Below are 16254 nucleotides of genomic sequence, written 5' to 3' on the forward strand. Positions count from 1 at the left end.
GCCACCTGCATTCACAGTACAGGTTTGCCCGTTTATCACCTGCAGACAACCTGCATCCACCCATAAGGGCAGTTAGAACTGAGGCTCAATAGACGTCTTTTAAGTGTATGCAGAATTTATAATTCAGTTCATTTTTTGCCCTTAACACCAATTTAAAACAATCAGTAATTTAAGGTTATACCGAAAGAAAAAACACGTTAAACACGTTATATTTTTTTTCTTTTAGTAAAAACGTCCTACTATTTTATAGTGAACCCCTGAAATCCATATTCAAAGCACAACAGAGTCCCTCTGTCTTTGAGCTTATGGAATCCTCTACTTAGTTTTTTAACATTAGGTAGAGGTGAAATGGGAAAACTGATTTTACAGCAGTAATAACAAAGAGGCTGCACATGTGCTCATATGCGACAGGGTAATTTTACATTACATTAAGAGTTTGTGTGATTGAGCAAGAAAAGCTGATGGTGTGAGCTCAGAAAATCTCAGAATTGTGACTGAGGTGCTGCAGAAAGCATTTGTTATGTTATGACTGTGTCACATGCAGAGCCAGGATGCTTCCACAAATCTCCCTCACTGATGTTCTTAAGGTTTTTCACAGTGTTTAGGATCTGTTCTCTTAAAATTCTCAGATGTTTCTGTACTAAGCCTTTCATGTAGCAAATCTTTCTTCTCCTGTTTGTATTGGAGGTGTTGGATTGATCTGTACACTCATGCCCCCTAATGGTGGTGTTATTTCCAACATGTTTTAAGAGGACAGTCTTAAATCCAAATGATCACCAATTATGGGTGTAACAATTCATCTTAAGAAGGATTCAATCCGTATCATAATTTGTGGTTGATTATACGATTCATTGACGATATTGGTTTATTTTGCACGATCCGATTCACTGACCTAAAATCGATCCAGGACATCTTTAGCCAAAATTTCAACCAGTGAGACTCAGAGATTAATACCTGGGTACTGAACAGTGCAGGCGAAGATTTCCAGATTCCTTATATTTCTTGCATTATAATCAAGTGCAAATTAAATAGGTTTACAAACAAACAAGTTAACATGGCAAATCCATTCACACTTTAGTTTCATATTGTTCAGCCCACTGTTGTTTTTCTACTTTTGTTGGTGCTGTAACCAGATGACCGGGTTTCAGAGGAAATATAATCAGTGCCTGCTTCCTTTTTTTCTGTTGGAACATCAGGAAGTTTCATTCACTTGATGTCTGAGGCTTAAAAAAAAAAAAAAAAATTCTAGCAAAAATGTAACCTACTGAATATTAACCTTTTTATTTGACAAATGAATAAAAGCAATCATGCTTTTCAGACCAATCATTGATTAAAATTATTTTCTAAGGGAATATATATATTTTGTAGGGGTGGGATTATATAAGTTTGCTTCTTCCCACTCCTTTTCAAGTAACAAATCAAGCTCTACTTAACTTTAGTTGTTTATCTCTATATTTAATTAGGCAAATGTGATTTAAATGACTTTTTTGTTTTTTTTTTATTTTTTGTCTTTTTAAACTATGCATTTCAACATTTCTGTAATGAGTTTGATAAATGTGTAATTTCTTTATTGCTTTGACTACAATGCTTAAAATAAATCAATAAATCAAAATCAAATTAAATAAAAAAAATCTTTATGTAAAGATAAATCAAAACTCCATTTGGAACTTACCAAAACATAATTAGAGTTGAGAGTGAGACAGCGACCCAACCCCAGTTTATGTTTTGGATTTGTGGCAGTAATGTATCAAATTTGGCAGACTTTTTGTCAGGCCTGTAAGATAAATCGTAAATTTATCATCGCAATATCAAGCTGTGCAATAAGCATATCGCAAAAGTTGGCAAAAATTACAATAAATGGTAACCTTAAATGTGCTAACACAATCTCAAACTTGGATGGACGCCTCCAAGTTGTTGACCAATTGGATGGAGCCCTTCTATGTTAGATGTTAGCCTCCTATGTAGACGAGGGTTAACCTTTATTTAAATGAAACTGTTGCAGTGAAATGGAAATTATGTTTTTGGTTGTTTTGCTATTTGTTCATGCATCGCAAGTTTTATCATTATCGCAATTTTGATCAGTAGGGATGGGTACCGAGCCCCGGTATTGAACGAGCCCCGGGGCAACATTCTTCAAAGACCGCAGTATCCATAAGATCTGACCTCAACGGTTCTACTATCGGTACTGGAGAAGTCGCATTTTTTTTGTGTCCCACAAGAGCTGTGATGGTGTGGGATTTTTGATTTCTGCTGTTGAAGAAGCAGGAGTCGCGGTCACCCGCACCCCGCAACCTCCCCGCCGCCGAACACAAAATCCCCCGGTGGCCGCATCGCAAATAACAACTAACTACTAACTACTAACTACTAACTAATGCACTAATGAACTAACTATATAGTAGGGTTGGGCGATGTCCCTTAAATTGGCAGTTGACGATGTTTGCAGTAAACCATCGGGATGGATGATGATATCGTAAGGGGGGGGGTATTTTTAATTAGAATGCAAGAATGGACGCATCTTATAGTGGAAATGAATACAATGGAAATTCCCCCAAAAGCCCTTAAAGTTTGAACACAGGACTCGCAGAAAAAGCACATTATTAGCAAAAATGAATGTGTTTATTATAGTTCAAATCACGCACAATATGGAGAACTTAAAAAAAATATGAGGAACGTGCAGCTTTTTTGTAATCTACCTGCATACTCCACCATGTTGCCCTATGTAACTGTATTTTATTTTAGAGTGTAACAGTTTATTTTATTTGTTTTATATTTACATCATGACAGCAATATGTCAAAACATTGCTGTTTAGTTTTCTTTAAATAACTTTTTTTTTCATGTATTTTACTTTTCAAGTTGGAAAAATGTATTAAGTAAAATGTTTTTTAAAAAGAACAATGTTGTTGCATAATGAGGAAATAAAACACTTTATGTTTCTTAACTTGTTATTTAATTATTTTTCGTCCTCAAAAAGTATTGATAAGAGTATCATTAAAATACTGGATTGATAAGCAGTATCAATAAGAGTAGTAGTACCGTTAGAAACTTAACGATACCCAACACTATTGATCAGTAATATTGGATCAATATTTTCCTCATATCGTGCAGCCCTACTTTTTAACAAATTTGTGTATTTAGATCGATAAATGCAGGATGGTTGGCCTCAGAAAACAGTGTATTTAACAGTTTGCATTTATTTTATATGTAGTAACAAAAAAAAACATTTGAGTGTACCTCATATTCATATTCTTCATATTAAAGTTCAGTCATCTGGTACTCAGAAATCCAGCTGATTTCACATTTGGTTAACAAGATAAAGCTATTCATGATGAAATTCACAGGAATTATCAGTTTAAATAAAACTATTTTAATTATTCTGCATCGCTTGTTAGCATTAGTTTGTGGTTTTTTCCCCGTCTCTTGTAGTTATAGAAATGCACATTAAAGACCTGCTTGGATGAAAATTGTGTTTTCTGTGTTTTTAACATGTTCCTGTGAATCTAAAAAGATCAAAGAAAACATAAAGTTAATCTTAAAATTTGCGTTTCTGAGTATTTTATTTTGATTAGGAGCAGACAAAAAAGGCAGTTTAAAAAGCTTGTGATTGTTATGCCACAATCTCCCTGCTCTGCTCCATTCTGATGCATCCACTTATACGCGACTATTTCCATGTACGTCTTCGTTTTCCTCGTCTGAGCTGGCATCTGGCTCTAAACTGTAGGGATGGATAGCTCCAAAACTAGTCGCGTTTTTGTAGCACTGGCTATGGTAGCTTGGGGTTTTGAGGGGCTGTAAGCTAGTGGGAGAGATTATAAACAGATTGGTGATGGGTTGAGGACGTGGGCTTACTTGGAGGTGAATTTCTAATGGACTGCTGCCGCTTTGCAGAAACTATGTCGTAGAAAACAACAGGCTTTTAGATTTTGGCTAAAGCAGCATAATCATAACTACAGGTAAATGACCACTGTGAACGCTTTTACAATAGATCAAAAGATGAAAATGTTTCTTTGGATGATGATTTAAAACATATACAGATATTCTGTGTAGACTCTTTTTCTTTGATGTTGTATTCTTGGTGTTTAGTTGTTTGTGACACTGATTTGATTGAATGGCTGTTTTTATCTTGCAGGTTTGGAGTTCACTGCTCTGAGGCCTGACTGAACGTACTGCTACAGCTGTGGTGAGTCACGAGCACAGAGCACACCTCCTTTGGGGCCTCAGACGTTTCATGCTGTTCAGTTAAAAATCCTGCACTTCAATTCAATTAAATTTTCTTTATTTCAAACACACTAAACACAAGAGTTTAATAAGACAGATTAAACAAGACAGTGTGCTTGAATAGGAGTGGGTTGAAGAGAAATCTTGTGTGATCCCATCCCTTTTTTTTTTTTTACAACACCTGATGATCTGCGTATTTCTATTTACAGTTTTGTCCATGTTACACATTTACATTACATCATTTTTGGCCTTCTAAGGTTCCATCAGTGACATCTTGTAGTTTTTTATTAAATGCATGTAAACTTTTGCTTTGTTTTAAACCTTAATCCAGTCCGTTCCATAAATCCATATGACAGATTGATAAGCACCTTTCAGGGGTTGACATAGCCCAGAAATTTGCACTGGCCCACAGGGCCAGTAGTTTTTGAAAGTTACTGGCCCGACAACGCGCACAGCGAGACCCGCCGCTCCGCAGGTGCTTGCAACTTTAGGGGGGTCCGGGGGCATGCCCCCCCGGAAAATTTTAATATGGTGCAATTTGGTGCATTCTGGTGACATCTAGCACTCATTTATACACTTTTCAATGACTAAAAATAGAGCATATCAAACTTAAATCTCCTCTAGTCTGTTTCAGATGTTTTGAAGAGAGCGCTGCAGTGTAGTAGTTAACACTAGTTAAGAAGTTTTCATGCTGCTTCTAATCACTGCTATTTCACATTTGTTCCTAATCAATAGTTAAGAAGTTTTATTGACTTTTTTGCCCCGACTGCCTTAAGGTTCTGCTTTTTGTTACTGTTGCAAAGTTACATTTACTTTTTAGTTACTTTAGTTACCTAATTAAATTAAATAATTGAAAAATTAAATACAATTAAATTACTGAGATCATTCAGCTAACTAGAAATACTTACTGCTTACAGTGTTGTAAAGAAAAACAAAATTAAGTAGTTTGACCTTATACTCCATTTGAGTCTGAGATTCAGGTATTTTGAGTTGCCTTTGATTCTTTGACATTCAGCTTAAAGCTTAGTGCATACAGTTTCATCTTCAATGCATTCATTAAATATCTTGCTGTCCCATAGTACTAATTCCACCCGTCACTCCATCTAACATATTCCTATCTATTCCTGCCATGTCTTCCACATCTCTGACATGCTTCAGTCTCTCTTCAGTGACGGTGTTGGATTTATGATCATCGCGGTGAAAAAACACCAGGGGGCGCTTATATGTGTGTCAGTTTAAATATATCTGCCTAAAATGTAATAATAACCCACTGGCTTGTTCCTTCGTTGTTGCTGTTTAACATTGTTTAGTATTGAATTGTTACATTCAATAAAGTTTGAAAAAAAAATTGAGTGAGCGCGTGCCGCGTGGTGCTCGGCAGTGACAGCCGCGCGCGCAGGCGGGAGAGGAGGAGAAGAGTGATAAAAGGTTTCCCATAGAAACCCTTGAAGTCTGAACACAGGACTAGCAGAAAAAGTGAATTATAAAGACGAGGTAAATCTACACGTTTTCGCAAAATATACTTTATTGTAAAAGGTGAAAAATGTATTAATTGTTAGATATTTTAGTGGCCCGAGCGGACAAGTAAAAAATAAAGTCTTGTGGTCCGTACTGCTCGAAAAACAGGACCGGGCCAGCGGACAAATGGCTATGTCGAGCCCTGCCTTTTTTTTTTGTAGTAGGAATGCTCCGCTTTTAAAAAGTTCAGCTGATTTCTTAAATTGTACCTCCCATCTCTGTCCATTTGTTGTATGTTTACTGAAAGTAAGTTGTTTCTGGCTTTATTCATGATGAGAGTCGTTTTAAGTTTCACTAGTTCCCATAATTTCAATAAACCTGATTTTAAAAATAGTGCGTTTGTTGTATGTGTCCCATAATCCACACCATGAATAATTCAAATGGCTTTTTTGTAAGATATACAAACACTGTAGGTTAGTTTCATAAGTATTTCCCCAAACTTCTACACTGTACTGTAAATATGGTAGTATTATGGATGAATATATTAGTAGACGACGTGCTTTGTGAGTGAGTGTATGACACGTTTTTCCCAACAATACAATGCTTATAGCAAGTTTATCTCTGACTTGCATTATTTGTGGTTTCCAGCTTATTTTGTCGTCCATAATTTTTCCAAGGAACTTAATTTCCGTCACTCTTTCCAAAATATGATTATCAATAAGAATTTTTATTTCTAAATCTGCAGTAATATGAAAATTTCCAAAAATCATGATTTTCATTTTGTTTTGTTAACATTGAGCGAGAGTTTATTTTTGTCGAACCATTGTTTTAGCCTCACTAATTCTGTTTACTATTTACTTCCACAAGTGCTTTAGTCTTAAGGCCCGTACACACCGGGACGAATATTCGCCAGGCATTATTCGCCAGCGTTTTTCGCCACGTTTTTTGTGTTCATACCCAGGCGATTTTCGCTGACGATGAGCTGAGCGAACATGCAATTTCATTCCCTGACATTAGATGGCGCTTAATGTAAACAGAAATACTCCTGTACACAAGGTGGCGCTGCGCAACTTTAGGCTTCTTAAAGTCGCTTTTCACTAAGAAGAAGAGAGCAAGTATTTACGCGCTAGTCAGAATAATAAAAAGAAAACATGAATATTTCAAGCACCAGTAGCTCCAACTGGTGCTTGGTTCGGGGATATTTTAGAATGTCCGTCATTATTTCTTCGCGGCAGTGTAGACGCTACTTGACGTCTATCTTCTTCGCTGGTATGTGTGCTCAGCAAGGCAGTTTTGTGTTTGAGCGCCCCCAAGTTGTGTTTTACTGTAACTTCAGAAGCTCCAGACACGTGTGCAAAAGCGGCATTCTCATAAGTCGAATAGATTTCGACGCAACGCGTCGAAAAAAAAAAAACGAACCCGAGGCGTTTTTTATTTGACGCTTTGACGCATGGCGTTTTTTTCGCGTCGGTGTGCACACTCACATTGGTGCCCTTTGTTTAGTCACGAGGCGTTAAACGTCGGCGAAAATCGCCGGCGAAATTCGTCCCGGTGTGAACGGGCCTTTATCTGTGTTATTTGTTGGTCCCTATAAAACAGGGGTGTCAAAATAATTTTCACCAAGGGCCACATCAGCATAGTGGCTGTCCTGAAAGGGCCAGATATAACTTATACATGTAACTAAATGTAATGAAAAATAAATGTAACTACTCCTTTATGTTATATAACTCACTTATTTATTTATCGTAAATTTTTAAAGGGACAATTACAGTTGCATAGAAAACATATGTTTGCTTGTTACTCTAGCATAAATCCTTTTAAATTTGATTCTGTCAGGTTAGGTTATATGGACAGTGTTAAAGTGTATAGTTGCCCAATCCGATATTTCAAGTCTGATTCCCCCTAGATATGAATAATTACACACAATTTTTAAATTTTTTATTTTAAGAAATTAAAAACTTTTATGCTCTCGCGAGCCACATAAAATGACATGGCGGGCCACATTTGGCCAAGCGGGCCTTGAGTTTGACACATGTGCTATAAAAGATGAATATCTAGATTGTGTGTTAAACAACAAATCACATCTGTTTAGTGACCAATTTGTGTTTAAAGCATTCTATGCCATGTGTCATGGAAGCAATACTTTATGTTTTCTGGGTACCGCTAGGTTTCCCTTGTAGTGGTAGCTTTGGAACTATGGGTTCCTGTTGGGGTGCATTAACCCGGTAACATCAGAGCTTTAGCTCTAGTTTTCGTCTTACAACTACTGTAACTCTTTAACTGTTTGCACAATAAATTTCAGCGAATTTGGAAACTGACAAAAGCAGCGTTGCACTGCCAACATCACTGGTAATTTTAAGGGTTAAATTCCCACCCTAACTGAGCAGGAGTTTGATAATCTGAGCAGACCTTCACTCAGATTTGTTTCTGGTGAGGGTTGAACTCTGCCAGTGTTGTCTTTTACCAGATGTTTAGTTTTATAACCTTTTTCATATTTTTGTTGGTGCAGCCAATAAAAAAAGTGTTTGGCATTGATAGCCCCTAAATCTCATCTGTGCTGTTTCTGGTACTCTAGGCTTTTAGAAATCCTGATTAGTCATTGTCTCAAAACCAGGCTTCCCTCAGAATCCAAGTTGCCATGTAATCACACCCATGTGTGCTATGTAAACCGTAAGAGATAAGCCCTTTATTGTTGGAATGCTTTTACTCATGAATGGCTGGTCCAGAAAGAGGCTAACAACTAGACATTCATAGATGTTGGTTTATGTCTGTTCTTAACAGTTCTTTCAATATGACATGCATATGAATGCTACGCTACCTCTCCATTTAGTTTATTTGAGAAGATATTTGTAGATTTCTATTTTAAAACAATACAAGCAACGATGATAAAATCTGTTAATAAAGCGCAACCCTAATGTCAGAAAACCATTTTAGCAAACCTTATCGATTATGGTTGCTATAATCCTTTACATGATTCCAACAAGACCAAGCTGTCCTAACTGTATTTCAACAACAGCCAAATAAGTAAAAATCATATTAGATCAAAAGGTTACTGGAGAAAGTAGTAGGCAACAACAGATAGAAAAATTCCCTTTAGGTGAAAGATTAGGAGGTAATATCCCAATTAAACCAAACTCTCTGGTCTACGTTTTACTTGTTTGACATTTTTCAGGACATCAAAGAAATGTTCATGATTGGATGCTAAATCTTTGTTTCAAAGTAAGATGAGAGCCCTGGTTCTGAAATTTGTTGAAAATTTATAATTCTTAGTGATGTGATCATTCCAAATTTACTTGACTATTTTCAGCTTTTTTTATAGCTGCAAAACACCAAATATTCTATACACTTGCTTTGTTTAGATAGATTGAGGTTTCTGGTTTTCCACAAATACTGTCTAAAGTCTGCCCTCATTAGGGCTGGGAATCACTGGGTACCTCACGATACGATACGATTTGTGATACATTGCTCACGATAATGATACTATCACGACATGGTGATAATGTGATAATCACTATATATCGTCTCTAACGACTCATGATATATAAAACTTTAAGAAAGAAGAACTTGAAAAACAGTTTTTTGGAAAATATTTCCCCATTTATTTTTTTGTTTTTATTCACAATGATGATAAACAACTTGTGTCCTATTTGCTGTAATGAATAACAGACTTTGTGTAACATTGCTGAAATCAGTAATACTCTGTCTTTGACAAACAATGACAATTTTCATTTGAAAATATCTGTAAAATTTGATTTAAACAATAGTGAACATGAAAACCAGTGCCATTATTTAGTACAAAATTGCTGTAAACAAAATAAAAAATGAATAAGTCATATACAAGCGTCAACACTCCGCTCGTCTACCCCTGCTTTGAGGAGAAGGGGGGTCTTAGGGCAGGGATGCCACTCTTTCTGCTGTTTCCATCTCAACCATAGCTCTGGTCTGGGCGTACAGTGCAGGGATCATTATTTCAGGATTTCTGAGAGGGAATGTCAAAGCGTGGCTCTAATGCATTCAATAAAAACTGAACTCCCTCGTTCTCCACCTCGCTGTAGGGACGGAGCCCCTTGTGCATTCAAACAGCAATCCCGTTTGTTATTTTTCCTGCTCTCGCAGAAGACGGTGGTAGCTTCACCTGGAAAAATGTATCCACGCCTGTGTCGGCTTCAGGCCAGCAACAGCCACGGCTTTCTCACACAACTCCGGGTGATAGCTTCAATGCTGCCGGCGCGTCGTTTAACTTGCTCCTCTCGCTATTCTCCTTGTTTTTCCCATCCGCCATTTTCGTTTTGAATGTATATTCTTCTTCATCCATCCATCCCCCAAAGGATTATTAATATAACGTTTTTACACTGTCTTCAAACGTAAATAAAAGGTCGATACTTGATGAAAACGCATCGAGAATCAATCACGGGACTAAATATCATGATATATCACCATATCGATATTTTGGCACACCCCTATCCCTCATCAGGCAGATTCCGGAATAGTTGTTTATTTTATGATTTTATGACATTTTTTTTTTTTTGGCTTGGGTGCTATCTCAATGAAGTCTTCTTCAGTCATGAATTGAAGCATAATTTAATGATTATTCCAGCTTTGGGAAAGTAGTTGTCTGTTTAAGGCCTCGTTTTTCAGGTGTAAACAAGATCTCACTTTTGCTCACTTAAAACAATATTTTGAAAATGTTGTAGAATGGCTCCTGCTTTTGAACAATGTCAGCTGAAGGTGGTTGATCTTTGTATTGATTTGGTAAATCAGATGAGCTTTGGTTTGGTCAAAGAATTACAGTTAATTCTTGATTAGGTATTTCTCACGCTCTGCTGCAAAGTTTCTTTTAAACCTTCAACACCGGAGATGAGACTGTAGCTCTTCGACTGTTTATGCGATCAACATGAATCATCTGATTATGACGCAGAGAACAACGGCTTTTCATAAATAGTAAATGGTAAATGACATATACTTGTGTAGCGCTTTACTATTTTCTTAGAAAGCCCAAAGCGCTTTATAGTCACAGCCCCATGCACACACATTTACACATTGATGCGGCTCTGCTGCCGAACACTAGCGCCAACCTATACCCACCTGCGGCAATGTGGAGTTCAGTGTCTTGTCCAAGCAGGCTTTGACAGCCGCCTGGTGGGAACCGAACGTGCGATATTCTGATCATAGGTTGACCACTCTACGTCTGTACCACGACCGTCCCATAACACCCAACACATAAGTAATGTAAAGTGTTGTACATCAGTGCATGGCTGCCTTTTTTCGCGTCAGAATCCATTGGAATTATGTTATTATTATTATGTTAATTGCGTAAAAGGTTGAAGACTTACAGTAGTGGAATGAATGTATGTAAACACCGCAGCTGAAGCTCCGGTGTTAAAGGGTTAATTAGGACTGTCAGCTATGACGCAGTACTGCAGGTCACTAGGTTTAATCTCAGGTGATGGAGTTTACCTGTCACTACTCCAACTCAAGCCCCAGACTTGATCATCCGGTTGTTCCCACAGTCAATCAGCAGCTTAGCCTGTATGTTGGCTGTACTTCATCACTTGCGTCAACATGTTAATGGATGTGTGTTGTTGGGAGACAAGTTTGTGGATCTGTGAGTTTCTGCATCACCGAAAATAACGAAAGAGAAAGTTAAGATGTTATTGCAGGGCTCCAGACTGCGAGCAATTGGTCGCATTTTGCGACCAAAATTTGACAGTGTGCGACCGAATTTTACATCCAGTCGCACATGCGCGACCAGTAAATTTGCCTCCCCCACCCTTCGTATTTTTTATACATTAAACGTGGAAGGGGCACGTCAATGATCACTGAAATAATCAATGAGACGCAAGCGCACACGCACGCAGGCAGGCACACACACTCGTGCACATATTCATGAAACGCGAGCACGTACACTCTCGCGTGATACCTGTCTGTGAGGCGGCCATTGCGTGTGAGAAGAATAGGGAAAGCCACTGTGATTGGCTAAAATGCGTGGAGGGGGCGGGGCCTAGAGATAATCGAGTGCGCGTAAACATCTGTGGGAAGGAAACTGAGACAAATATCACAACCTGATATGTGCGTCTGAACTATGGGTAAGCGAACTATTGATTCGTTCTTCCGACCTGCGGCTGGTGTACCAGTGCCAGAGTGTACAGCAGGGGTCTCAAACTCGCGGCCCGCGAGCTATTTGCGGCCCCCAAGATGATATTTTGCGGTCCCCGCCTTAATATGAAGGTTTAATGTTACTGCAGCCCGCCAGTTTGTATGAATGACACTTTTTCATTGTCGTGCGCGGAGCTGACAAAGCAACCAATCACAGTGGGGTATATGACTCTTGGGGGCGTGACAATGACAGGGTTTGAAAGCAGGAAACCTGACAGCCCCCCTCCCCTCCCCGGACCACATTAAGGAGTTCCTTACTTTCCTTTATAACGTATTTATTCGCTCGTAATTTTCCAAATACATGCAGTCCGTGCTGAACTTTTCTCTGGGCCGCACAGAACCGGACAAAGGTTTAGGTTTTGGTTACGGCGGCGCATCAAAGGGTTTATGCACGGCCGTTACGGCAGCACACCGCTCCCGCGGGAGTCGGGTCAGCTGAGGAGAATAAATGTCCCACACCTACATGCGTGACAGCTAACGGGGCTTGAACTTTAAACACGCTCGAGCAAAAACATTAGTTTTAAACAAACTGAAAATACGTGGGGAAAATGCAACGATAGACGTGTTTGAGATGAACCGGCACCTCGCGTGGATCGTTGGGGACACCAGGCGGGGGGGCTGTGAGATGAAAGCGAATCTGCAGCAAGACTGAAGGAGAACAGGAAATTGGAGTTGTCCTTAACATTGAATTTAGTTTTAATATTCTTCTCCCCCTCAGTATGATCTGTGTTATTATATATGTTATGATTATTTTAATGTTTTGTGATGTATGTAGCCTTTTTTAATGAATTGGTATTTTAAATTATTTTAATTAATCACTCCACTACAAAAACCATCAGGACACATGTCCCATAATGCATTGTTTTGTAGTCTGTAGGGCAGCTTTCAGTCAGTTCAGTTTCCAGCTGTGTTCGGGTAGGTTTGCCCCTTGCTCCCACCCCTTTCTCGCGATATTTTTGTGATGATTGACAGTTGATGTTGGAGCAAAAACAAAAATATATGTCACACACCAAGTGATCTGCGCAGCGTTGAGTTCACCTGGGTGATCTCAAACACACTTATTGTGCATCTTGGCTGCACTTATTTGGTGTCACAAAGATAAATTTCCATCCGTTTTCTTTACTTATTTGTACTGTCATGACAGCGATGGTGCTGTCAGTTTACCTTCTTGTTGCATCTTCAAAAGTGCAGAATAAAATGTGACACTGAATTTGAAACAGCACATTGTAATTTCTGCATCTATTATTAAAGTATTTATTAGTAATACAGTGGAAATTAGTAGATTTGGTTAGCATGTTGATTTACGGTATGCGCCCCTAAATTTTCTGGTTGCGCCCCTAAAATTTTCAGTTAGGGGCCACTGTGCTCCTAGTGAAAAAAGTTAGTCTGGAGCCCTGTATTGATGAAGTTAAATACTTTTGTGATGCTAGATAAAGCTGGTCTCCTTCTCTTCTCTGTTTCACCTTGTTGGTCTTGAGTTCCTGTACAGTTCTCTTTCACTCATTTATGTAGGTGATTAACCTTACATTTGATCAGATAAACGACAGGAGCTGATTGTTGCTGTTAGGTTTGCTTCATACTTTTTCTTTACTCTACAAAAAGGGTAGAAAAAAATTCAGGATTTGAAGAATAACATTTATTTGTGTTGTTCATAAACTACCTGGACAAAGACCCAACATAGCTAAGGGCCTTGATCTGAAGTTGATCTGCATGGGATTCATTTGATCTTCATAATCTGATCATGTATAATGTCCATTGCAGGGCTCCAGACTAACTTTTTTCACTAGGAGCACAGTGGCCCTCAACTGAAAGTTTTAGGGGCACAACCAGAAAATTTAGGGGCGCATACCGTAAATCAACATGCTAACCCAATCTAATAATTTCCACTGTATCACTAATAAATTCTTTAATAATAGATGCAGAGATTACAATGTGCTGTTTCTAATTCAGTGTCACATTTTATTCTGCACTTTTGAAGATGCAACAACAAGGTAAACTGACAAAAGCATCGCTGTCATGACAGTACAAATAAGTAAAGAAAACAGATGGAAATGTATGTTGGTGACAACAAATAAGTGCAGCCAAGATGCGCAATAAGAGTGTTTGAGATCACCCAGGTGGACATAACGCTGCACAGATCACCTGGTGTGAGACATATATTTTTGTTTTTGCTCCACACATCAACTGTCAATCAAAACAAAATATCACAAGAAAGGGGTGGGAGCAAGGGTCAAACCTACCCGAACACAGCTGGAAATTTAGTACTGCACTGACTGAAAGCTGCCCTCCTTCTTCCTCTTTCGGCTTCTCCCATCAGGGGTCGCCACAGCGAACAAGTCGCATGGTAAATTTGGCAATGTTTTACGCCGGATGCCCTTCCTGACGCAACCTTCTCAAACCGGGCTTGGAACCGGCACAGGGGTAGACTGAAAGCTGCCCTGATGACTACAAAACAATCCATTATGGGACATGTGTCCTGATGGTTTTTGTAGTTCAGTGATCAATCAAAATAATTTAAAATACCAATTGATTAAAAAAAGGCTACATACATTACAAAACATTAAAATAATCATAAAATATATAATAACACAGATCATACTGAGGGAGAGAGGAATATTAAAACTAAATTGAATTGTAAGGACAACTCCAATTTCCGACTGTGCCGCCTCACAGACGGGTACCACGCGAGAGTGTGCTCGCGTTTCATGAATATGTGCACGAGTGTGTGTCTGCCTGCGTGTGTGTGCGCTCGCGTCTCATTGATTATTTCATTGATCATTGACGTGCCCCTTCTACGTTTGATGTATTAAAAATACGAAGGGTGGGGGAGGCAAATTTACTGGTAGCACATGTGCGACTGGATGTAAAATTTAGTTGCACACTCTCAAATTTTGGTCGCAAAATGCTACCAATTGGTCGCAGTCTGGAGCCCTGCATTGACAGAACTGGACCGAGTGAGTGTGATGTCACCCAAAATGGCTCATTTTTGCCTACAATTTAGTCAATACAGTCTCCATTTTTTCACGATACTGATGTCACCATGCTGGAGTCAGACAACTTCAGTTAGTGGTGATCGGTCCCAATCAGTCTAATTCGTTGTTTCTATGGAAACCACTCTCACCAATCAGGATCGAGCTTGATAAAAGTCCACAACGCTACCACTGGAAAGCGGGCTCAGGATAAGGAGGTCAGAGGGAACCACGTACTTTTATTGCAGCATCTAATTGGGCAATTTTTTTACTTGAAATAACTTATATAAAAAAATTATAAAGAAGGATTAGCAAGAACATTTTGAAAACATTTAAACAAGAACATTAAACAAATAAGGTAGGAGAGCAAGAATGGTTATTTTGACTGGCGCTTTGACAGCCACCGTAGCTTAAAAAGCACATTTTTAAACAGCATTTTTTCGTTTGCCCCTGATTCACAACAATTTGACTAAAGAAATAAACAATTTTTTAATGTCCTCCATAACCAGAAAAAAATTCTTCAGCAACTTTTTTTCTAATCAGAGTGGGTTTTTTAACAGCAGGCACGGCGCTGCCTACTGTGTGTTTCGATCTGTGATAATGATGTTGTGCGTCTGTCAATGTTTTGATGATGTTTGTTTTTGCTCATGACCTCCTCTCTGTGGTTTAGGTGTGTGCGTGCTGACCTCATGGTGTAACAGGATTAAAGATGAGCATTAGCAGTGATGAGGTCAACTTTCTGGTCTACAGATACCTACAGGAGTCAGGTATGTTGCAGGAAAAGCAGACAATGCATGATGAGTCTTTTGTGATTTTCTTATTTGATTTAATTTAATTTTTAACTTTTTATTCTGTTTTAAAAGGCCAAAGCATTACTTTCCCCTGATGATGCTCTTTAAAGTGCTTTCACACTTATCTGGATTTTGGTGCAGACCAAACAAGAGTCTTCTGGTCATCTGGAGAGCAAGGATCTCCAGTACACATGCAGATGAACTCTGGTTTGGTTCACTGTAGCGTGAATTCTTCCCACATACCAAAGAAAAAGAATTGAAGTAAATATTGTAATGCAAGTAGTGTAATACAAGTAGAAAAACCAGCTCACAGCGTGAATCTAAAGAAGCATAAGATCATGCTGAAGTTTGAAAATATTTGTGTGAGTGTAAACCAGTGTTTTTCAACCTTTCTTAAGCCACGGCACACTTTAAACTTGAAAAAAATCCCGCGGCACACCAGCATCCAAAAAAAAAAAAAAAGAGAAACTCATAGTCCGTCCGCAATCTCACATGCATTTTTGAGATAATTTTGGTAGAAAAGCTGGAAGCTGCAGCTGTTTTTTTTCTAAAAGATGTAATAAAAGTTAAGTTAGAAGATAAAAACAGTTTGAGGTGTGTTCGTTGTTGTTTTAAGACTTTTATTTATTTATTTATTTTAAATCAACTTTATTGCACATTATGT

At 38.4% G+C, this 16254-nt stretch overlaps 1 protein-coding gene across 1 annotated transcript in view; it reads left to right on the forward strand.

Moving 5' to 3' along the window:
• LOC101173456 (F-box-like/WD repeat-containing protein TBL1XR1) overlaps window positions 1-16254 on the forward strand; it is a 42353-nt gene that overhangs the window by 17079 nt on the left and 9020 nt on the right. The window contains exons 2-3 of the mRNA XM_004068169.4: window positions 4128-4178; window positions 15470-15566. Coding sequence (XP_004068217.1) covers window positions 15509-15566 — 58 coding nt within the window. The 5' untranslated portion in view covers window positions 4128-4178; window positions 15470-15508. The remainder of the gene's footprint in view (window positions 1-4127; window positions 4179-15469; window positions 15567-16254) is intronic.

The sequence above is a fragment of the Oryzias latipes genome, chromosome 4, assembly GCF_002234675.1.
Source record: "Oryzias latipes chromosome 4, ASM223467v1".
Lineage (NCBI taxonomy): Eukaryota > Metazoa > Chordata > Actinopteri > Beloniformes > Adrianichthyidae > Oryzias > Oryzias latipes.